The sequence below is a fragment of the Podarcis muralis genome, chromosome 2, assembly GCF_964188315.1.
Source record: "Podarcis muralis chromosome 2, rPodMur119.hap1.1, whole genome shotgun sequence".
NCBI lineage: Eukaryota > Metazoa > Chordata > Lepidosauria > Squamata > Lacertidae > Podarcis > Podarcis muralis.
The window spans coordinates 64,710,739-64,735,446 of NC_135656.1; the positions used below are offsets into that span (position 1 = coordinate 64,710,739).

Below are 24,708 nucleotides of genomic sequence, written 5' to 3' on the forward strand. Positions count from 1 at the left end.
GGCTACTAGGCATGATGACTCAGGTTAAGTACTTAATTCATTCCGGAGGTCTGTTCTTAACCTGAAACTGTTCTTAACTTGAAGCACCACTTTAGCTAATGGGGGCTCCTGCTGCCGCCGCACCGCCAGAGCACGATTTCTGTTCTCATCCTGAAGCAAAGTTCTTAACCCGAGGTACTATTTCTGGGTTAGAGGAGTCTGTAACCTGAAGCATATGTAACCTGAAGCGTATGTAACCCGAGGTACCACTGTATTCTACCTCCACTGTTGGAGACAGTATCTCTCTGAATACCACCTGCTAAGAATCACATGTGGGGACAGCACTGTTGCACTCAGACCTTGCTTGTGGGCTTCCCATAGGCATCTGGTTGGCCACTGTGAAAACAAGATGCTGGACTAGAGAGGCCATTGGACTGGTCCAAGTGGGCTGCTCTTATGTTCTTAAATGATTCCTGAATACTTGGGATAGTTTGCAGTTTCCACCTAATGTCTAATGGGATACTTAAGGCCCTGTTCAGGTAGTGTGTAGATGACCTTCGAGCAGCATACAGAATGGTTATATGTCGGTTGTGGCAGAATCTCCATGGGATTGTCACCAGGTTTCTTGACTGCATCGATTTATGCTACCTTCTCAATCTCCTGGGCTCACACCTCAGCTAGGCCCCTCTTTACGTTGGAGGGTTTTCCTTCCCTGCTGTTGCTCTCATGAAATTAAAGCCTCAGTAATCCGTGTTATAGGAATGAAGCCAGCGAGTGTGGGAAAGAATGGGGGTCGTTTTCATGAATCCTGTTACCAGAAGTATTTCCACCAATAGAGCCAATATGTTAACAGCATCCTCTGTCATCTACGTGATCAACACAGCAAGAGAAAGCAGTTTGGCTTGCATTCCATTATGATTAACATGGTATGTTATGAATATGTGGCTTATTATGTAGCTTGCAAATCCCCTTTCCTCTAAGCAAGGCCTCTATTGGTTTTACTGGTAATCCTGCCTGGATAAAGGAACCTAGGTGGTTGAAATAAACATCCCATACTCCATGGAGCATCCCCAAGGCCTGAAGCTGAAAGAATTCAACACGTGGAGAGGGAATCATCTAATCACTTAAGGACCTTGATACTCTGGGCACTTATCAGTCCATCGCTGGGTGCCTCTAGTCTCTCTCTTTGTATTGATAGAGAACTTGCTTGATTTGATCATCGAGGTCCTTCTGTCTGTGCCCTACAGGAGTATCCCAGAGGGTGACAACAGGAGAACAGGCCTTTTGGCTGGCTGCTGCCCATTCAAGGAATGCTCTTCTCAGTGAAGCTCACCTGGAACCAATAGTGATGCATTTTCAGCTCCGTTCATTTGTGTGCTAATTTTTCTTTGACGCTAGGGGCTAACGATTGTCATTTACAGTGGTACCTTCGGTTAAGAACTTAATTCATTCCGGAGGTCCGTTCTTAACCTGGAACTGTTCTTAACCTGAAGCACCACTTTAGCTAATGGGGCCTCCCGCTGCTGCCGCTGCCACCACCGTGCAATTTCTGTTCTCGTCCTGAAGCAAAGTTCTTAACCCGAGGTACTATTTCTGGGTTAGCGGAGTCTGTAACCTGAAGCGCCTGTAACCTGAAGCATCTGTAATCTGAGGGACCACTGTATAATGATTGCCATTTGTTTCCACACCTGGGCTTTAATGAAAATTTTAGTTCCCTCCCTCTTTTGTTTTGCCTTCTCCAGAAATGTCCATGTGTGAGAGACTCTATAATAAGAGACAGAAAGTCAAGAGCAGTTTGACCTTTTCCATCTCTCTTTCTCAAAGTGCAATGCAGACCTCTACCTGTCTACATAGAATTAAGTCCTATTAAATTCAATCATGGTGCTTACAAAATGGACACAAGTAGGACTGAGGCCTCCGTGACACAAAACCCTCTTCTTGGGAGAATACTTAATGAAGAATGCTGTGTTACTTATGCAAATCAAGAAAAATATTTTTGGCAGAATTGTGTATGTATATTTGTGAGTGTGCACATGCATGCACATGTGTACAGAGAGGGGGGGAGAGAGAAATAAAGGAGAGGTGCAGCTGTGCTGATTTTTGCCCCTATGGCAAAATCTGTAGACCCTGCACTGGGCAATATATAATAGTACAGTGACTTTGAAATGTGGTGTAACAGCTCTGCTTTCCTTGTAGATCCCCCTGCTCAATCTGCTAAGTGAGGGCTTTGGACATCTTCCCCAAAGGCTTACTTTAATGGCAGCACTTGGCAGAAAAAGAGTAACACACTCAGTCTCATATATGGGTCAAGATTCTGTTCCCATGTTTGAATTAGGTTTAGTTATTGCAACATTTGCAATATATTGCAATATGTTCTGGTAAGCTTCCTAGCTTACCAGAAAAGTCAAGGCAATGCATGTGACTTGGTATGAGGAGGAAAGGGGAGGAGCTTCTCTCTAAGTATCAAGATTTATGCCCACTAATTTGCAGTCCAAGGAGTACAATCCAGCATCCTACACTGTGTGCTCTAACATGTTTATTGCTATCAAAGCTTTCCCGGGAGGTCTAGTAGGAATGGCATAGCACTGGAGATCTTGCTGAAACATGGATGTTTGTGCGAGGAGGGGTTAAAACTATAGCCCCCAGGCTCTTTTAATTTTTTTAAGCAAGTCTCCAGCCCTTGTAGAATCAGAAAGAAGAGGCTAAATCTGCATGAACTCTTGGGCCAGTGTGTTTTTGAGACTGCCTGTTTCTATCTTTCAGTGCAAATGAGGGACATTTGGGAAAGCAGGGCTAGGCAATTAGTCAAAGGCATTCCCAAGTGACACACCCAATGAATGAACTTCCTGATTCATACCGAAGCTTCCTTCCTTGGTGGAGAAGTGATTGCCGCCCCATGAAAAACTACTCAGAAATCCAGGCGTTTAGAATAGCAGTAGCAGCACACATGGTAGAATGGAGCTCCCCTTTTGATGCCACTGTTTCTGCTGCTTACCTCGATGGGGCTGCCTGGGTGGAGGCATCTGGAACCACCAAAAGAGTCTATCTGGTGCTTTCAAAGCCCCAACCTCATCCCCACCCAGCCTCATCCCTGCCCCAACTAGGTAAGCAGCAGCAACACTGGTGTCCTGAGTGTGGATCTGCCCCACTGCAGCTGTTGTGTCCACCTAAAAACAAAAAGGCAGCCGCAAAGACCGTTGTCCATTATCTAATTCAGGTCTAATTTCATACCCTTTTCCACATGTTCTTTTCTTCCCCTGAGTTTGTAAACATTGTTTTTACAATGTTTACATTTAAACAACATTGGTTTTCAATGTCCTGCCTGTACCAATGCAGATAAAGTCCATTATTAGCTTATCCCTGTTGGACAGGGCTAGAGATTATGCTAGACCTGCAAAATAGCAAAGTTTAACACCCTTTCTTGTGAGGAAAGGGGGGCAATAACCGTAGTGTAATCAAGTGCTGTTGTCCAGTTTTGCCGTGTTTTTGTTTTGCTTTGCTTTTTTAATTAAGGGAAATGTGAAGTAGCTGATCAATTAATTGGAGGGGGGTGGGAGTTTCAACTACAGGGAGAAGAAATCACCAGGACAGCAGGTGTACCCACTGAGAAACAACAGTAAAGTAGACCTGTTAGAAAAGTTTCTCCAACCAAGGCTACCCAATCTGGTAGTCTTGGACTCTAAAATGGTAGACCTGTCCTCTGATGCTAGTTCTGAATGTTTATCAAAATCTGCGAGTGCACAATAGTCCTGATGCAACAGTTCTTAGAGGCAGGGGGTGGAATTCTCTCTCATTAGGATCTGTCTCTTTTTGCTCTTTCTCCTAAGCCTTGAAGAGCGGGGGAGAAGAGACAAGCAACTATGCTGTGTTGTCCTTTCTTTTGAAATTCACAATGAATATTTCCTTTTGATTTGCCACATTAGCACTAATGGAGTCCTCACCAAGAAGAGGGGGATGTGTAGAATGAAGTGGGACAGATTAACTCTTTGGGCCCTTCTTCCACATAACAGCTGTGCCTCTGCATCCATATTAGGCATCTGCATTTCAATTAAAACACAAACACTGTTAAATAATGTGTACACTCCACAAATGCTATGGAGAAAAGTGCCCATAATGTGCAAGCTGTTAATGTATACCAAGTCAGCACACCGAGGTGTCTCAATGTGTATACTAAACACACTATACATATATATCTAAGAGGGGGCAACTTTTAAATCCCATTTATTTCAATGGCAGATACATGCTTAAACTCTTCCTATTTTTTATTTTTTAAAGAGGACTTAACATTGCTTAAACTTGGTATCAGCAACGATTTTCAATAAACTAACTTTCATCATTTCTGACACTGTAGGGGAGTGACAGCTGAGAATAGGGGGAGGACGACGTAAATGTTGGTATCCCGTTACTTGTAAAACTGAAAAGCTTATAAACATTTTTAACAGCAATTAATTCCACCAGGAATGTGAAGCACACACTTAAATCTCCAACTAAACTCTCTTCCGACATCCCCTTGATTTCAGTTGGAAACATTCAAATCCGTGCTTAACTCTCCTACTGAATTTGGTAAGAGGCCAAAACCTTCTCACTTCGGTTGAATCATGTCCCATGTTTACTTGAATGCAAGTTCTGGTGATTTCAGATAAATTCTTCCAAATCAAGGTGCTTAGCATCAAGGCACAACTGTCTAGAATCCATGTACTAACATTTAATGGGGCTGTGAATCATGGTCTGTGTCTGCCTGCCTAGTGCTAAGACTTTTATTTATTTATTTTTTAAATCTCTGTTGGGTCTGCAAGCTCTCAAGCAGCTACCACAACTATAAACATTTTTTCTCTGTAGCATTAAATCATATATGTTTATGACACAGCACCAGCAACTAGCAATATCAATAAATATAGAGCTTTCTCAAAATATGATGTATATTTAAAATAATTTCATGTTATTTCTGTTCACGTATAAATATGATTGACACCCTATTTATTTGAACACCCGCCCTGTGCTATATCTCTCCTAGGCACAGGGTGGTTGACAGTAGTCAGTCACCTAGGGAATCCATGGATGCAAACAAGATTCTAGACAGAAATTGTCAGTCTTTATAAAAAATATAAATATAAACCAGTAGGGCTTAACGCTGGATCATATCCCCACTATTTATTTCCCTGTTGCTAATCAAGTTCTGTTCTTGCAGATTTCATACTTCCTCCCTCACTGCTGTTTTCCCATTAGCACAAACAGGAAAATAAGTTTCCAAACTCAAACGGAGAGGATTTTGCACTCCGTTTCAGCTTGATTAGACAAGGAATCCGTCTGACTTTAGGGAGTGATGGCCTTAAGGAAAGCAAAATCTTCATAAAGCTTTTCTTTATTATTAATATTATTATTATTATTCTTTAAATCCGCATAAATATTTGGCAAGGCAAACCTGTTCTCTTCGCAAGTGGTCATACAGATTTGAGGTAGAAAACCCGGTACAGGAAATGTATAAAATGCATCCATTTAGGTAGTTTAAATACATCCAAACAAAAATATGAAATGGAATCAACGATGTTGGGAGAGGAGAGACATGGTCGGAGGGGGAGACCTTGTGTTTATTTACATCAAAACAAATAACGACACTAGGCACAACACACAAGCCTGCCACAGGGAAGCATCCTCACGAATCACTGGTTTCAACGCCATGTGCAGGTCACCATGTGCTGAACTTTCTCTGGCCGAAACCAGGCGACCTTTTAAATGGTGCTTAATTGTAGCTGGATCATGCCCAGTATTCCCCTCCCTCGCAAGTGCAGGAGGAACCAATCCCCCAAACTTGGGAGGGTGCAGGGAATGAGTGAAGTGGTGGTGGGAGGAAGGTATGGAAAGCTCATGCACGTCTGTAGGGGAGAGTGTCTCTAGAGTGCATGGCCAATTCCCCCATCGACCACGGGCAATACCCAGGCCAGGCAGGCGACAGTGCATCTACAACAGGAGGAGCAGATTGGGGGTCCTGTTCTTTCGCTTTGCACCTTTCTTTCTGAACTGGATTCTCTTTTAATTGGGGAGGAGAGGGATGAAAGCAGAGGAAATGTAAACCCAGGGCACAGAGACAGAAGAAAGCAGACAGGTTACAGCCAAAGCGAGCCTCCTTCCATTTCTGCAACCTGGACCTGAAAGTTTTGGCTCTGCCTAGAATTGCAGGCTGTGATCTTCAATGTGGTTTATTGACGCAGGTGGTTTCATGGGCATAGCAAGGATTTTTGTTGGGGGGGGGGCAGGCCTTTTGTTAGGGAGGGAAGAACCTCAGTTTGCTATGCATTTTTATTGATGGAGGGGCAGCAACCCCCCCTGCCCCCCTTACACCCCCAGGTGGTTTATTGAAGGAGCTTCATGGACTCCGATGGGGAGGGGGGTGGCGGTTTTGGAATAAGCCCCTTGAGAACCGCATAGCTGGCCCCACTGAAATCCGAGGGATGGGTCCAGCCCAAGCCAAGAGTTTGGAAATCCAATTTGGGGGGTTATTAATGTGGGCTGGATCGTGTCCAAAGGTGGGATTCAACTCCTCCAGCTCTTATCTGCATCCTTCCATCCTTGCCAGGAAGTAATCCCAGTCCTAGTTGTGGGATTTACTCCTGAGCAAATCCGTTTATGTGCTCAGGTTTCCGGCTACAGCCCTGCTAGGGCGCTGGGATGGGGGATCCTATAGATTTTGAAAAGGGAGCAAAGGCTCCAATCCGCACGCTGACATGGAGAAAGAAAGTTGTTGCCTCAGGAGTGGCCTGGCGTTAATAGAGTGGTGTACTTCGAAGCAGCTCTCCTCCTGTTCCATGGGATCCTCACGAAGAACAGGATGTTTCCGCTGCAGCCTAAATTGTGATGAAATCGGATTATCAACCTCTCTTCTCCTCCTCCCCCCTCCCACTCCCCCCCCCCTTCAACAATGGCTTGACAGCAAATGGAAATCACTCTCAAGTCAGGATCGGCTGGCGGGCCTTCCACCTTCTTTTGTGCAACACAAGATCCCTTTCAGGTCCGCACACAATCCCGCGTGATATAGCTATATATATATACATCTACATCTGTGGCACCCTGGTTCCATGAGACATTCAAAAGCGACATTAGACGACGCGATATCCCGCGCGGGTTTCCGGCAAGGCTTCTTCCTGCCTGACTTCCGACGGCGCAGACGGTCCATCGTTTGACGTCCAGGTCCTCGCCGGGCTTTCAAGCCAGCGAGTTACTGGCTTCAGGGAAGGGGGAGTTCTCCGTTCTCAGGCGTGTCGGGGGGGCCCCTCTCTCTGTTCCCCCTTCTGCAGCCTCCACATTGCACATGATCCTCGTCCTCACTGAGGCGGCCGCCCTCTCCCGCTCCAAGGCTCCGAAGGGGAGGGCGGATCAGCAGACGGAAACAAACAAAAAAGCGGGTCGCGGACGATTTCTCTCTCTCTCTCTCTCCTTCTGAGTGTTGGGGATTTGGGGTGCGCGAGGGATGGGGCAGAGACCAACCAGGGAGAACAGGGTCCCCCATCCTGGGCGCGCGCGCAGTCCTCCTCCCAGCCACCTCGATGGAGCCGGTTCTCTGGAAGCGGTTCCTGGTTTCATTCATTGATTCAGTTCCAGCGCCCAGACCTGCTGAGGCCAGCCAGTCCTGCCCTTAAGCCGTTTTTCTCCGTGGCCTAAAGCGTGAGAATAGCCCTCGGTCTGCTGCAAGGGGGAGAGGGGAGGGGAGGAAAGAGGAAGAAACAAAAACCAGGAGGGAATGAATCTCCATTACGCTTTAATCAGCATCATCACCAGAAGAAAAGAAAGCAGGGAAATGTAGAGGGCAGCCATCCTAAGCGTGTTACTCTTGGGAAAGTACGCTTTAGGAGGGCGCCTGGACTGCGTTCCCTAGGTCGTCCTGTGCTCAAGGGCGGCTCCGTCCCTAATAAGTGGACCCTACTACTAATCATATCGATTGCCCTAAAGGCCCAACGTAGCCCCTGCGAAGCGCGCTTAACAGTCCTCGCAGACGATGCAAGCGGCGCCAGCTCCTCTGCAACGAAAATCGACGGAGGGGCTTGCAAAGCGCTTGGTCTTGGTGGGGTCGTGCCTAAGGCAGAGGAGAAAGCCAGGCAAGTAAAGGAAGCAAGGAAGCAAGGAAGCAAGGAAGGAAGCAAGGAAGCAAGGAAGCAAGGAAGGAAGGAAGGAAGGAAGGAAGGAAGGAAGGAAGGAAGGAAGGAAGGAAGGCGTTTGCATGGAGAGCCCTTCTGCCATCCACGAGGCCACTGTTTGTAAATTTCGCCCGGAAGGCTGTAAAGAAGACCCCGGAGTTGTTCATCTGTTTATGAGTATTAGATAATCAGGCGGAAGGCCATAAATTTCAGTCTCTATTTGCAGCCCTTTTATAAATATAGGAGGCTGCGTTTTGGTAAATACGTCGGAGCCCTCTACTAAATTACGCCGGTTATGAGTCTTTTAATTGCCGAGGCCGCTCCGCGAAAAAAACTCCGGGCAACGGGACCGAATAAATAAATCGCGGGGTTTATACAGGCTCTTGAATAGTATAAACTTTGCAGATGCTAATTTATTTACCCTTGGGAAGTATTTGCAACTCGGTCATTTAGTTATTATTTATTTTCAAATCCGGCTCCTCCTCTATCTCCCCACAACGAGAGCGAACGCAAAGTAATAAAGATGGATGAATGAATTACTTTTTCCTTTTCCTTTTTTTATTTTTATTTTTTTAATTCACGGATTAAGCGCCTTCTTTTAACTGTAGAGAGGGGAATCCACACCGGGACGGGAAATGGAGGAAATTGAGATTGAGAATTATATTGCAATACAAATTTTGAATAATGATGATTATGATGATGAAGATGGCAGCTGAGATCGAATTCGATTAATGTTTCTATGGCCTGATACTTTTCTGTATTGAAACAGTATCGAAAGCTGACCGGCCAAGCGCCGTCATTGAGAGAGGGAGAAGAAGCGCAGAGCCTCTTTAAAAGCCGGATCCGGCAGGACGTCTCACGGTCAATTTCCCCCCTCCTCCATTTTTACACTTCCAGGAAAGGGTGGGTTGAAATGGCCTGAATGCATTTATATTGAAGAGCAAGAGAGAAATCTATTAGCATACCAAATAAATAAATGGAAGCCTCAGGACAGCCGAACCAGCTTCGCTCCTGTTCAATTTCAGAGGGTTTCTTTTTTTTTGGGGGGGGGGGGTGTCGAGATTTAGGTGGCTTGTATTCTACTGGCAGCAGGAACGTGTGGTCTGAAGAACAGCCCCCCCTTGCTGGTCTATTTTATTGGGGAGAAGCTTCCATTAAAAGAAAAATGGGGAAAAGACCACTACAGTACTGTTGAGGGAACTCTTCCAGGGCGTATTTTGGAGCGGTCCCAATTCACCTCGTGCGCGTATTTATTCCTTGCGCCTTGGTTTTGCGCGGAGAAGTGTTTTTTTTTTTTTTTTTTTTTTTTTTTTTTGCGGGAAGCAACTGCAGCCAAAAGCGGCGAAGATACGGGATTATTATTCCCCCCCCCCCCCGCCTTCCTTCCAGACTGTGTACAATTCTCTCTGCTCGCCCTACCCCACCCCAAAACCCACATCCAAATGACCTTAACAGTTCTAAACAGCTCTCGCAATTCGGTGGCGCATTTTTAAGTCCCGCCAGAAAGGGGAACAGGAGATGAGGAAACGAAGTCGAGAGCTGCCTTTCATCGCTCCTGGAGGATTTTGAGACAATCTCTTGCGTTATGCCGCCTGCTTGAGCCCCAGAACAAAAAACCAATGCAAACTAGCGAAAGAGGCGCCAAGAAAAGGACCGGCATCAACGGAACGTCCCTAGAGAGGCCTGGGCCAAGAGAGCTACATGCCATTTTAAAAGGGATGTGGGGTGTTTAAGTAGCGGCGCAATATTTGACAGGCTTCCCTGCATCTTCCCTATCTTTTCAGGGGTGTGGGGCACATTCAATATTCCCCACCGGGTTTTAAAAAAAACTATTTGTTGCAGTCCGATCTTCCAAAAAGGATGCGCTTCCTGGCCTGGAAGAAAAAGAAAAGAAAAGCTGGCCATTTCATTTCGGCCGCCCTTTCCAAAAGTATTGGGACTTTTCTACCGCCAGATCCTACGCGTGTCTACTCAGAAGCAAGCGCCGCTGAGTTCAATTGGACTTCCATTGAAGCTTGCATAGAATTTCTTCGATGGCCAACTTGCGGAGTGAAGAGAAGGCGCTTTGAGCCGCTGACTACTGAACGCGCTTTTACTCAGAGTACACCCATTGAAGCTAATTGGCTTCAGTTAGTTATGGCCATCAATTTCAGTGAGTCTGCTCTGAGTAAACGTTAGTCGCCGGTAACCCTGGGTAACATCTTAAGAGGAGAGCGCCGCTTTTGCAATCAGGAAGAAGCTCCTGCGACCCCACAACCACCCCGCAAATAACGTTGGGTTGCCTCGATGTCTTTACGCAGCTGCTTAACGCTAGGGCAGCGAATAGAAATCAAAAGGATAACTTGTGGATCAGAACAAGCGGGGCCTGTTGCACCTCCTGTCCAAGATGCCTGCCAGCCAGCCATGCCCGTTCACAGGGCATGCCATTTCCCTCCTGCTTCTGCCTCAACAGTCTGCTATTTCCCCCTTGAAAATGTTACTACTTCTGAAAACCTTCCTATGGTGTAATGCTGCCAGCGCAGAAACCAGACTGCTAGCAGAAGCCTTGTGTTGAATCGTGCAGAAAATCCAGTTCCAATGAGTCATTTGCACTTGCAGGATACACATTGTGCAACCACTGTCACCATTACTATACTCTTGTGAGAGGCAGCACTAGTGTGTCAGCGCTTGTCTGCTGTTGCTTGCGCAACAATGTAACTCTTTTGTGCGCGGATGGCGTTGTTTCAGATGCGTTCACGCCGGAAGAACAAAATTGCTATTCTAGAAGAACATTCCTCGGACAGCACAATAGACGAGTCACTTCTAACTTTCCAGAAAGCGCAGTTCCAAACACTTTTCTCGCAGCGAGGCATGTTTATAAATAAACCTGCACCCGGGGTTAATCTGACCTATAAGAAGGAAGATGGCCGCGGGCGATCTCACCGCTTTAACTCGCGGTCAGAACCTCAAGCAACGGGCTTCGCCATTCTTTTCCTTCTAGGTCTGCTTCCTTTAACCATAGTAATTAATATATATTATTTCGGGGTGTAAAGAAAGGGGGCGCAACACGACATTTGGATGGCTCGTTCATCCAAGGTCTGATTCCGATTCTCCCTCCGGCAAAGAACGTTCCGTGCAAGGGAGCAGTTCTCGCCAAGGAAGGGCGCGTCTTGCAGAATGCAGAACTGGGGACAACACTTGCAAGGAATGACCGCCCTCACTCAGCTCAGCCTGGCTCTGTCCTCCACCGTCTCACATCCACGCTAAAGGGAAATCAAACCAAGAGAACGAATGACTCACGTGCAGCGCGAGCCCACGCTTGTCTACTCAGAAGTATGTACAACTGCACGCTTCCAAAGACGCGTGAAGGATGGATGGAGGCCTAAGGCTGCCATCCTAAATCACGCGATGTCGGGGATTGCGCGACAGGGGGCCGAGGGCAGATCGTTAGCAAAGCCGAAAGGCTTGGCCTAGGCCAGAGTCAAGTTTAAAAGGGGCGCTTGGAGGGCGGACGCAGGGAACATTTGTTACAGACGGTTACTTATTAGACATGACCATAGCAAAGGGATCCCTAGGAGCAATTCCCCCGTGGTCTTGAAACAGGGGAGCGAGCGACTCCCCTTCCCCTGCCTAGAATGCTGATCTGTTAACGGATGAAGATCGGGAGGCATGCAATGCAATGAAATAATCGACCTTCTTTCCCCGAGAGATTGAGATCTCCACGGCAGTTGGCACATTAGGAAGGGGGTCGGAGAGAGGCTCCAGAGTCCCACATTACTTCTCCTGAAATATTGCCTGCCACAGCGTCCCATTCTGCGTTCATTCCTTGCTAAAATGTCATGCAATTCATTCCATGCAACAAGGTTCGCGCGCAAAGCATCAGTTGGGGGGGGGGGGCGCAGATCCACCGACCCAGGTCTCCAACCTGGACTGCCGAACGCTTTTACCCACACAGTCTTTATGGCCCTGATTCAGACACGACCGGCAGGATGAGTCCCCCAAGGGATGCGGTGGGTATGGGAAGCTTTGTTTTGTGGGACAAAGGGCTTCAGATTGGGTGGGTATTAAACCCGCAGCCCTCCTTTGAAGGCTGGTTGCTTAGTCTAGAAGAAACCCACCCACCCACCAGTGCAGAAGGGCTCGTTTAGATCCAAAGGCCAGAGGCCTAGGCTTTCCTTGGCACGCCTCTAGATCCCAGTCGCTGGGGAGCCAGAGCAAGAATGAGCTGTTTTGCTCTCCTGCTCGGCTTGTGGAAGCTTTCCAGGGGCATCTGGTTAGAAACAGGGATACTGGACAAGAGAGGCCTTGGGTCTGATCCGGCAGGGCTCTTCTTGCGTTCTTCTGATTTAATAATTGAGGTTTACGTACCCAGGCCGCCAAATCTCATCTCTAATCTTTCCATCTCCCAAACCCACCGCACAGCAAATTTAGTTTCCCCAACTTGCCACTCTAATATCCACTCTACTCTACTTAAAGGAGGACCCTTACCTTCCTTACCCTGTTCACTTGGACTTCCGTAAGCGTCAGTGGGCTTGATATCCAACAAAATACTGGACCATCTTAAAAACACACATAGAAAAAGCAAGCTCACTTCTCTCTTGCTCCAGGCGGGAATCATTTTTAAAAACCAAGCAGAGATTTGCCAAGGATTCCGAGGGGCTCTATAGCCTGCCAGCCTAATTCTACCCACAGGAGGGGTGGGGCTCCTTCCATGCCCCACTGCTATATCCCGGCCTCTGCTCTAGTTACCCCCACCAAGGAAATCAGCCTCAGAGAAAAACAGATCCTTGTTTGGGATAGCTATTCTTTAACTGGAGCACCATTACCTCACATGAGCCTCTTACCTGAAGTTTAATGTGGGACAGGCTCGGAGACGAAGACCTGGAATTGGGGAAGGGGCGCGAGTTCTGGGGCAGAGAGGTCCACTCTCCGGAAGCGGAAGCCCGTGGGAGCGGGATCAGGCTCGCTCAGGTGGTCAGACCTGGCCGAGAAGACAATCTCCAATGTGCCTTTTCCTCCCCTCCGCTATGGGACGGCTGAGCTCCAGGGTGAAGGGGCAGGGGTTGCAATTCCCTGGAACTGAGCAGTGTCTCTTCCCCACCCCTAGCCCCCGCGCCTCTAAGTTTCGGCCATGGCTACGCTCCGTGTAGCTGCCCTAAAGCCTATGCAGAAACAAAGGTATTGTTTCCACCCCTTATATAGGGAGCCGCCACTCATCCCGCTACGTCTGGAACCAGGAGACCCGCTTTTCTGCCCCGCTCCTCCCGTTGGAGGAGAGGGCGCCTCTGAGCGCGCGCAGAGCGCCTTCGCGCGGGCCCTTACCGGCTGCTCGCGCTTCCTCTTGGCGGCGTCGCGGGGCTCGGCCTTCTTGAGCTCGGCCTTGAAGCCCTCGGCGGCCGGCCCGTCCTTGGCCAGCACCTCCATGAGGTAGGCGATGTAGCTGGTGGCCAGGCGCAGCGTCTTGATCTTGGACAGCTTGGTGTCGGCCGGCACGTTGGGGATGCACTCGCGCAGCTCGGCGAAGGCGCTGTTCAGGCTCTCGGTGCGGCGGCGCTCCTTGCGAGGCGCTCCGGGCGCCGACGACGAAGACGCCCCCCGACGGCGCGCCGCGCTCAGCCGCCCGCCCAGCTCCGACGGGCTGCCGCCGTAGGACGAGGCGGGCGAAGCCGACGAGCCCAGCCCGGCGGCCGCTGCAGCCGCTGCCGCAGCTGCAGCGCACACCAACTCGGGAGGAGGCGGAGGCGGCGGGGAGAGGTCGGAGGCTGCGCTGAGCAGCCAGCCCTGCGCGAAGGGCCGCTCGGCCGGCGGGAAACATCGGCCGGGGGCCGGCGGAGGCGGCGGCGCGGGCGGCCCGAAGAGGAACGGCTCGTGGTGCGGGTGGTGGGGGTGGAGCAGCGCGCCGTGGTGCGGGTGGTGGTGGGGATGGGGGTGGCCCTGGTAGCCCCCCACCACGTTCATGGCGAAGGCGGCGCCCCCGGGTCTCTGGCGCTACGAAGAAGCCATAGGGGGCTCGGCCCCGAGGGGCGCCCACGCTGCGGGCGCGCCGTCCAAGTTGCGTGGTCCTCTCTGCCGCGCTCGCCTCAGCCCTCCTGCTCTGCAGCCAGCAACTCGGCCGGCCTTTATGCAGCGGTGGGCTCTTTGATGTCACGCTGCGGTGAAGGGGAGGAGAGAGAGAGAGAGAGACGCACGCACAAGCACATAAGCAAGGAGGGAAGCGAACCCGGGACGGAGTGGTTTTGCCCCTGAGCAAGGAGGCTGGCTCAGTCAGCCCCCCCCCCCCGCCCAAGACCCAAGAGGCGTCGACCTCGACCACATTCGTGGTGCATAGAAACAGTATTGCAGTTTGGGGTTATTTATGGCATTCCCAGTCCCCTTTTCCCTCCAAGGAGCTTACAAGCCGGTCTGCGTGGTTGTCCCCGCTCCCACAATCACCGTGTCCCCAAGGTCACCCGGTGAGCTTCATGGCCCAGTGGGCATTTGAACCCTGGCCTCCCAGGCCCTATGGTCTGCCCCCTTCAGTTCAGTGGCACACCTAAGAAGAGCCTTGCTGGTTCCAGTCCAGCTTTCTCAGTGGTCAACCTACCCCAGTGTTGTTATTTCTTCCGAGTGCCACCATCAAGTACACGGAGCCAGGGTTTGTGAGCACAACCACATTCGCCCTCCCAGCCCTCGCGTATTTACTTGGAAGGAAATCCCGCGGAAGTTATTCTGAAAGCGCGCCTGAGGTTGCGCACTTATCTACCGCGGAAGGTAGCGCGACTTCCTTCTGAGAAAACAGGCACGGGATCGGGGCTGGCAACAGGCCCCGGTTCTAAGGCAGGTTCCTGCTCCCTGAAGCTCTATTTACTGTTGGAGGAGCTTGGGAAAGAAAACTTTCCGCTCCTTATAAACCCTGCAAGAGTTTCCTTGGAAGTGCAGTCCCGGCTGGTTTCCCTGGATATTGCTTCCGAGGAATTGCATTCAAGATCGCTTTGATCCGGATCGGCTGAGAACGACGACAAGATATAGCCAGAATCAGGGTGCTCTAGGACCACCCTCGGAGTCGGAGCCCTGGCAGACCAGCGGCACCCACCACCAAGCACCTTGCTTTGGAAAAAAGACTAGATTTTGAGGACCGATGAATGAATAAGGATCCCTGAGTGCCTGTCTTTGACATGTGGTCCAATCCAAAGCGTATCTGCAGTGCAGCCCTAGTCTATCCAGAAGCTACTCCAAGTGGTTGTGGCCTTGCAGGAGGCCCCACAGAGCTCAGTGGGTCTCCTCTCCTTCTAAGGAGGCTTCCTACAATGTCGGCGTTAAGGCTGTGCCAAGGTCACACGCGCCCCTGAGAAATAGTCCATTATATCATTGGTATGTTGTGTTGCTGTAAGCCACCCCCAGTGTCCACGAATGTATGCGTGTACTAAGTGTATAGACAGAATTCCATCACTTCCTACCAGCAGCGATGCGCTTGGTAGAGGCCCGCAGATCTTCGTGTTTCGCAAGCACCTTAGTTGGGAATCCGCAGTCCCCATTGACTTCTGTCGCCCAAAGTTCAAGCGTTATTTATAAACCGCTTGCTCTGATATTTACTGGCCGAGCAATTTAGGTCAGGATCTGACAGAAAGCTCTCTTCCAACAGCTTCCGTGGTTACGTTTGGAGCTTGCGTAGGAGAACATACCCCCTGGATAATTCGAAAATATAGACAGCCGGGTCCTCTGTAAGGTTCCTCGAGCAAAACCCGCAGGGTTCCAGGAGTGCCAACGTGGCCCCGCGACCGTAGGTGCCAGATTGCCATGCAGCGTGCATGGCCCTGGCACCGAAATTTGTAGGTATCCAGGTCCCTTCATGGGGAATTTTATGGGTACTCTGGCGCCCAGGAAATTGGCACTTGTGCAGGGTTCAATGGAGTTTGCTTACACAGGTGTCGGATTACAGCCAGCAGTGGAATGAATGGGAGTAAAAACCACGTTTAGGATGGGGGTAAAGGTGAGAGTGGGAGATCTCTGGACCATCTGGATCACAGTCTTCCTTGTGGTTAATATTATATGAGCGATCCGTTTCCCCACTAGGGAGTATGAAATTTTGTGTACATATATACACGCATCTATATGAGTTTGGGAACTATGTGCGCATTTCATGTTTTTCTATGCAAGTAACCCACAGGGCTCCATGCTTTTTCTCGGGGGCAACCTCGGCCCTCCTGTGATCCGGAGGTAGGGAGGACAGCGAAGACAGCTTCGGCCTGGTCTTCACCTGACTACCCGGCGCCATCCCAAAGGCTCGGAGGGAGCCCAGATGGGGCGTGGGCACACTCCAGCCTAAGTAATTCCAACGGGACTGAGTCACACCTGCTTACACTAGAGTCGACCTATATAATGTAAGGCTGCGATCTTAAACCTCGTGAACATGCTGCATTGCTTAGGATTGCTTTGCGTAATATACCGCTTCTGTTAACATACCCATAGCCGCTAAGTAAGAATGACATTGAAAGCTCAGTGTGGTTTGAGGAAGAAGCAAATAACATCATTTTAGGCTTGCGGGCGGGGCAGCTGTGAGCAGCGGGCCTGGGGCGGTCAGGGTGCTTCCCTTCGTTTTTATTTTATTTTCATTCTGAGCAGTCTGGAGCGGAAGAAATAAATGGATAACTTGTCTGAATTTCTCTTGTGTGTAAGCTAATTTCCGTGCGTACGGGTGGGTGTGCCCCTTCTCTGCGTTTTTAATTCTTTTCTCTCCATATTCGAGAGAATGAAGTCACAGGAATGACTGGAGGAAACCACAAAATGGGACCTTATCAGTTCAACCACGGAGGCCGAAAACTTTTGCACGTGCTGTTTTATTTCTTCCCCTTGTCTCCCGTGTTTTTAGAAAGGGAATACCAAAGAAACTGGGGATCTTTGTCTGGTTCAGCACTAAAGGCGCTTCAGAGGAACCTTCTGAACTTTGCCTTCTGAGGTAATATGATGAGAAGCCTTTTTAATAATATCACAGTAAGGTGCCTGGGAGGTTGTTGCTGCCGTGACTTCCCATTAAATCCATTGTTTCTAGATGACGAAGGGGTCAGTCAGACAATTCTAGGCCAGGAGTGTTGTTGGACACAGCGACTGGCAGTGCTGGCTGAGGCTCACAAAAGTAGCTTGAAAGCCTTATCCTGTCACTTGTCTCCAGAAGCATAGGGTTTTCCACATATAACCTGCTTCTATACAATATGGTCCATCACTCAACCACCATCCGTTGTGTGATCCAAGGATAGCTAAACTGTGGCCCACTCAATGTTTTTTGTTTTAATTAAAGTTTTTCTTGAGTTACAAAAGCACATCCATCATCTCTATTTTCAGATCCTAAACTCCTTTCTACCGATCAGTTATATTTGATGTGAGACTTTGATGTTGTTGGCCCTCTCAATGTTGTTGGAGTCCAACTCTCCTCAGCACCAGTCAGCATGGCCAAAGGAGGGAGTGGGCATGGTGAGGAGTGGGCAGCACGATGGGCCATGTGGCTCCTGAGGTGACCGCATCTGTGATGACACAGATCCACCCTCCCTCTCCCACCCTCAAGAGATTCTGGGCACCTTCTGCTGGAATTTGGGGGTGCGGGTGGCGACAGGGGAGATCCAATAAGAAGTGTATGTGCTGGTTTATATGGGTGAACCCTCCTTGTTCCCTATCAGCCTGGTCCCTTTTAGCCAGACACATGCCTCTGTGAAGCCCACAGTCCTCCCCTGTGGCCCAATACAGCATCTGGAATGAGTCAAAGCACACTCTTCTTGTGCCCAAGAATCCTTGATAGGCCTAACCTATAGTCCCTCTTTTAAAGTCATCTAACTGCAGTCCTAGGGACCGGGTGGCGCTGTGGGTTAAACCACAGAGCCTAGGACTTGCCGATCAGAAGGTTGGCGGTTCGAATCCCCGCGACGGGGTGAGCTCCCGTTGCTCGGTCCCTGCTCCTGCCAACCTAGCAGTTCAAAAGCACGTCAAAGTGCAAGTAGATAAATAGGTACCGCTCTGGCAGGAAGGTAAACAGTGTTTCCGTGCGCTGCTCTGGTTCGCCAAAAGCGGCTTAGTCATGCTGGCCACATGACCCGGAAGCTGTACGCCGGCTCCCTCGGCCAATAAAGCGAGATGAGCGCCGCAACCCCAGAGTCGGTCACGACTGGACCTAATGGTCAGGGGTCCCTTTACCTTTACCTTTTAACTGCAGTCCTGTGTCTGTCTAGGCAAGCCCCATTGAGTTTAATTAAACCTACCTCTCATTAAGTGTGCATAGGATTGCATCCTAAACCAATGGCCATGCCCAATGGCTTTTAGTGCTGTTGGCTCTACTACCTCCAGTATTAAAGGAAGGAGGCCTCTGAATACCAGCTGCCGGGCATCCCAAGAGGGTGTGTGCTGGGGTGCTCATCTCCTGTTCCTAGTCTTCCCAGAGGCATCTGGTGGGAAGGACTCTTTTTATGTCCTTATCACATCTTGCGGCAGTGAATAGTGAATTTCACAAGTTGGATGATAGCAACATTAACGGCAGTGAAGAATAAAATATTCTTCACCACACACACGGGATCCAGCCTCAGAACCTGTTTGCAACTTCGTTTGGTGTGATGACGAGGAAAGGTAAGAGTGCCTTTGAACATGGGCAGTATGCTGAGAAGCCAGCCAATGGTCCTCAGATGGTCCGGATCGGAGCATATTTGAGAAGGAAGGTTTTCCCCATGAAGTATTTCAGGAGCTCTCTCTAGAAGCCGCCATTCCCTCCACACTTTCAGAGCGCAATGGGCTTCGCCAGCTCTTTTCTACACGAAAGCCCTGAAGCCCGGTCGAGGCCAAAGAACTGCCTTGAGTCCCTCCAGCCCCTCTATCAGTCGAGCCAGAAAGTACAAAAGCAGCAGCATTTGCTACTGGACGGAGAGGGGATTTGGAGGACCTGCAGCTAAAGAGAAAGGAGCTGCGAGAGACTGGGACCAAGGTCCGTCAGGGAAAGCCACGCGTAGCCCGGGGACTGGTGGCTGAAAGGGTCGCTAGGGTTGAGAAGGAGCCCCCAGTGAGAGGGGCCTCACCTCCACCTCTAGGTCGCTTCCCACTAAGATGGCGAGGCGCTGAAACAGCTCTGGGTGCTGCAGATTCGCACGGAAGTCAGTGGAAGTGTACGCACGGAAGTGGTGCCACAAGAGCAGAACTGGACTTTGAAAGTCATCTAATCTTCCTTGCTGTATTATACTGTATTGTTTTAATTAGTGTTTTTATAGTTGTTTTGATTTTGTGTGGAGTGCCCTACCTGGGTGGATGGAGCAGCCAAGTAATTTCGTTGTCCCCGAGAGGGGGCAATGACAATAAAGATTTTTTTTAATTATTATTATTATTATTAAATGCCCTGGCCCAGTTTAGCTGAATGAGCAGGAAGACAGCAGCCGGGCTGGTTTATGGCCTTTGCAGTAAGGATGACGGTAAAAACATTTCCTCTCTGAAGAGCCCCCTCCCACAAGACCACGAGAAGCAAGCAAAGTAATAGGCGCACATTGTGATTGAAAGAGGGACCCGCTCTCTTTAGCCCTGAATCTAAAATTAATTAATACAGCCGCTGGGTAGCTGGAAACAGAAGACCCATCCTGGAGCAGAAGATCTCCCGTATCAGCGCACCCAGCCGTGGTTATATCAGTTTCCATCAGAAAGGCTGTAGCCCTGCGCACATTGATTTGGGAAATAAGTCCTCTTTAATTGGGGGTCGGGGGGGGCTTACTTTGGAGTAGACACGCCTAGGATCCGCTGCAAGTGTTTAGACACACTGAGCTATGAGCCAGGTGACTCTCACCTCAGTAGCCATAGCCCGATCACACCAGGCTTCTGATCTTCCTGACGGCATGGCTTTTAAAGACAATCCGGACAGTGAATAAGAAGCGCTTTGAGCACTTTGCGTCCCCAAGTAAAATGCAAAGTATTGTCGCTCTTACCGGTTCTGCGAAACCAAGCGCTGTGTCTGGCTTAGAACAAGCCTTCAAGCGTTAATAACACCAACATTTAAACATTGTGACATCCCCAATGTTAATGGTGTTTACTCGGAAGTGTGTCCTGTAAACTGAACGGAGTTCATTTCCTCCCAGTTACGGGCCTGCTCCAGAACGCAGCTGGACACCTCGATCCCGAAGCGCCTTCGCTGGGATCTACATCCTAATAAAAATCTTGGACTAATTTCAAAATGGGTGGTCCTTCATACAATGACTTGTAGATCATCTTGATCTTTTGGGAAAGCGTCTAGACAAAGTAGGCTGCCATCCAGTGCCTTAGCTACTTGGAAGTTGAGTCCTATGGTACCCCCTAGAATCTACAGCAAAGTCTTAGGATCGCGCTGCTCTTTGATTAGTTCAGGATTGCAGCGCGACCCTGTTTGCCCACAAAGAGGGGACTTTAGGTGTGGCGGGCGTAGGTCTATGACAAACACCCTTCCCCAGTATAATAGTATCCCAGCATATTTATTTAACCGGTATGGTTAAATTACCCATTAATGCATTTCCGATTTCAAATGTACAATTGAACGGGATCTGTCTCCCGCGACGAGACGTATTTAGGATGGACTTGCTGGAAGTGTTTATGTATCTAAACGGTATCCAACCAAAGTTAAGGAGACTGATTTCAGTAAAAAAAAAAAGATTTGGGTTTCAACTCTCCCACTTAAATTAGTGAGATTTAAACGCGTTCAACTTCAGCAGGGTAGGGTTCATTCTTTATTGACCCATTTCAGCTGAAAAATGAACAGGCTTTGAACGTAGAAACACAGCAATTTTTTTAATGTAGAAAGACACACTGCACCTGTCGTTTTCCTCGCCAGTTTCACCTGAATTAAGACACAAGTTGTTATTATTACGTGCGTAAGAAACAGAGAAAAGCGGTACTGGGATGGGTCAGACCAAAAGACCTATCTAAGCCTCTGATCCCGTTCTGGATTTGGCCAACCAGATAGCTCCGGGAAGCCCCGAGCATTGTGGCAACGATCCTCTCCCCACGCGTGTCCGTGAGCGACTGGCATTGTTCTGCTTCCGAGAATGGAGTGACTATCTCGCCATCGTGGCCAGCAGTCATTCACTTTCAGGACGGGATGGCTCCATTGAATGATGAACTATCTGGGACCTACCTCTAAGGCGGCTCAGAAACGAATCTCTGGATCCAGAACCAGGTGAAGTTGGCAAGTTGTCTTGCTCTAAGGTTACACTCCTCTGCGCCCAAGTAAGTTCCATTGAACACAGCGGGACTTAACACTTGAGCGCGCGTCGGATTGACCTGTACAGTTAGGGACTGGTGGGAAGTTAGTCCCACTAGAATAATATCCACCAGGGGCGGGGGTAGCCGGACTCTCAAACACCTTTCAACTGCGGGCATTCCTCGTGCATTATTATAATATATAACCCAAAGAATAAGTGTTCCTGTTTACCTCCCACCTCGCAAAAAGCACAGTACCGTCGCCTCTCCATCCAGGAGCTTCCGCGCCTACTTGGTGGCCACGCTGGCTTAGATGGGATCCGGATCGGAATTCTCGCCTTCCAAGGTTGCCTTCCTCCTCCCTTCCCCCCTGAAATCGGCCGGTGGTTTCAATCTCTCCGGTTGTCTCGAGGAGCTTCGGAGGACGGAGACCGAATGGTCTCAGCCAGTCCTTCAGAGTGACTTCTGCAAAAATGGACGCGGCGCGTTAGAAGAAGTGGGTAGCAAGCGAAGGCTGCGATCTGGAGGACGCTTACCCGGGAGTAAACCTCACTGAGTACAGCGGGACTTGCTTCTGAGTAAAATAATGACGACGACGATGATAAAAATAATGCACCTGATTGCTTTGTACATGACATTTCTGGAATAGATGCGGCGAAGCGCTCCGGGACTACAGAGATCTCCCTTAGACCGGCAAGGCATTCCCGTTTAGTATCCAGAAGGGAATTCTGGTTCGCAGGAATTGCAAAGAGATATTGAATAAATTCCTCGTTTCCTGCCAGGATGTCTTTGGCTCCCCAAACTCCTGTGGAATTTGCAGGAGGCAAAGCAGCCTGCGTTGAGTGCCGTTTAATTTTATAGCAATTATGTTTGCTCTAGGCGCAGATTGCCCGTCATTTGTTTCCTTCATGTAAAATCGAATAAACGAGCAGACTGACCGCCTACTTTTGTGTCTTTAAAAATTAGGCATGTCTAACTCGATCAGCCCGATCCACAGCCCAGTTAAATCGAAATGATCGAATCGCAGCACTCGGATTCGAAATACAGACCTCACCGACACACAGCTGAATTTATTTCCAAGTTAAACGTGCTGATAAAAGCAACCTAAATAAGTTACGTTGAAATAAATGTCAGTAAAATGAATGGAATCTGCTTCCGTGTATCTATGTAGCTTTGTATATGTTTAGTAATTAGACGTGTGCATAGCCCTTACTTGGGTTGAACTTGACCGGTATCGTTTGTAGTTTGTACCACTGCATTAGCTGCCTACTGTGGCTAATTTGCCTGGTTGTAAATCCTATTCCGAGCAATGGGACTTACTTCCAGGTTGCCATGTCCAGGACTGGGGTACTAGCTCCTCGTAAGCGTTTGCATTAAAAAATAACTTTGCAAATAATGAACGGTGTACTGGAAAACAATATAAATTGTATTGTTTTGTATATGTTTTTTATGACGGGTAAACATTGCACACCGCTCTAGTGTGCATGTCCGCCCTATAGCTGCTGGGATTTAAAAAACAAACTCGTATTAAAACAAATCAGAATCTCAAAGAATGCGGAGGAAAAACGACGTTTTAGAATAATCTATTTCCAGAACTCTGTGTGTGAGAGAGAAAGAGATTGAGAGAGTATGAGGAGAGACAGATAGGTTTATTTTTAATATGTCAATTTTAAAATGTACGTTCATTTATTAAATATATTGCTCTTATGAACATTCACGACTGTTTTTATTATGTAGAATTACATGCCAGCTGTCCCATTTCTGAAGAGACCTTTACACCGAAAAGGGCCGAAGCGCCACTCATTGCGGAGGACAGACAATTGTGAACCCAGGAGACAATGGCTGCGGGTGTCGTGTCTACATTTCTGGCAAGAAGAGTTGTGCTGGTTGCTAAAGGGTGTGGGCGTTGCAGAACCAACGCGACCCGTGCCAAAAAGTGCGGTTCTCTCTCCAAAGTGTTGCACACTGGTTTTTTGAAAAGTGCTTTGAGTTTCTTTCTTTCTTTTCAACTTTTGAATCAGAAATAGCCCCCAAAGGGGAGGGGGGACCCCGCGAGGTTGCCTGCAACACGCACCCACCCCGCCCTTATTAAGTCGCTGGAGCAGCGAGGTATGTTAACGATTAAATCGTTTTCAAAGGCTTAATCTTGCCGTTTAGGGTGGAAATGTTTCAAGGTTGTTTCTCAGGCGCCTTATATTAATCATCCAACCTAACAGTCCATTAATGTCCATTTACATTTTAGAGATGACAAATTTTATGTGACTTATTTCAATCACAGCTCCGCCAGAAGTCTCCAGCGGATTCGGTAGCCACTTAGAGGTCGGGAGAGCTGCCTCCTTATTTGTTACCAAAGGCGTTTAAAAGCCACTAAGACTCGGCTCTAAACCTCCCTCTACAGCTGATCGGGAACAATCGGATTTTCCCTGTCGCAAAGGCCATTAAGCTGCGGAAAGAACAGCGTGCGACGCTACGGCTTGCCATCTCTCTCTCTCTCTCTCTCTCCTGCCTAGCCTTTGACTAAAGAAAAGAGGCGCAAGAATCAGGTTTGTATTATAGGACTTTCCTCCCCGCCCCTCTAGCGCACTCCCTTTGCCTTTGTTCTCTCGCCGTGCTAAACCCTCCCCACCCCACCGCACCCCATTACGACCCCCTTAAACCAACGAGGTGGAAACATTTGTTATTCATTACTTGCCCATTTCCATTTGGTAACTGGGGAGGGGGGGGGAGGAATTAAACCGAGGAAGGGTGAATATTCCGCTTTCTTCTGCATTAAATAATATGAATAAATTTGCTGTTATCATCCGGTCACTTTTAAGCCCCACTGATTTCATCTGGTGAAAGGGAACCCAAGACTTAACTCTTCTCACCGAAACCAGCGGGACGTGAACGCGCTTCCCTTTGACTGGATCCTGGCGTCATGATCGTCCTGCGTGATTATTAATATCTGATGGGTCTCCAGGACGCGCCGGGCATCGATCCGACGGGGCGGACCGGGGAGATCAATTTCTAGCCTGCTCTCGACGTTGGGCGCCGCCCCGCCGCTTTGGATATGTCGAGAGGTCCTCCAAAAGTTTTCCTAGTCAGGGTGGCATATGCTCTTTATTAAGGTCTGCATTTAAGGATTGTCACGGTTAACCTGCCGCCATCCGAAGGAGGCTTTTCCTTTTCCAAGGGGGAGGCACGTTTCTCATTAGAGTTTCCCAGGGGAGCGAGAGAGACCCACGTCTGGCGATCTGGGCTCTCCCTCCTCCTCGCCAGGCTGCTGCTCCCCTCCTCGAGACGAGGAGGAGGACTTCCATCAAATAATGCTTAGGGAAGAGGCCGAGCGCCCGGGCAAAGCTCTGCAGTGCGCGCTGCCACCAAGCGGGCTCCTTCCTCATCTGGCAGTCAGGTAGGGAGGAAAGGCAGCTGGTCCCCCCCTCCCCCCGCACCGCCTTTTCCATTCACAGAGAAAGGA

At 49.1% G+C, this 24,708-nt stretch overlaps 1 protein-coding gene and 1 long non-coding RNA gene across 2 annotated transcripts; both read right to left on the reverse strand.

Moving 5' to 3' along the window:
* Positions 1-5,325: 5,325 nt before the first annotated feature.
* On the reverse strand, positions 5,326-14,306 carry HAND1 (heart and neural crest derivatives expressed 1). The gene is made up of 2 exons (XM_028718340.2): positions 13,410-14,306; positions 5,326-7,659 (listed from the first exon to the last, which is right to left on the reverse strand). Exons 1-2 carry the CDS (start codon positions 14,043-14,045, stop codon positions 7,558-7,560), a joined length of 738 nt encoding a protein of 245 aa, XP_028574173.1. The 5' UTR covers positions 14,046-14,306; the 3' UTR covers positions 5,326-7,557.
* Positions 14,307-20,766: 6,460 nt separating this feature from the next.
* Positions 20,767-24,685, reverse strand: LOC144326978 (uncharacterized). Its single transcript, XR_013391931.1, has 2 exons — positions 24,119-24,685; positions 20,767-21,716 (listed from the first exon to the last, which is right to left on the reverse strand). It is a non-coding gene; the product is annotated as an uncharacterized LOC144326978 (long non-coding RNA).
* Positions 24,686-24,708: the final 23 nt, after the last annotated feature.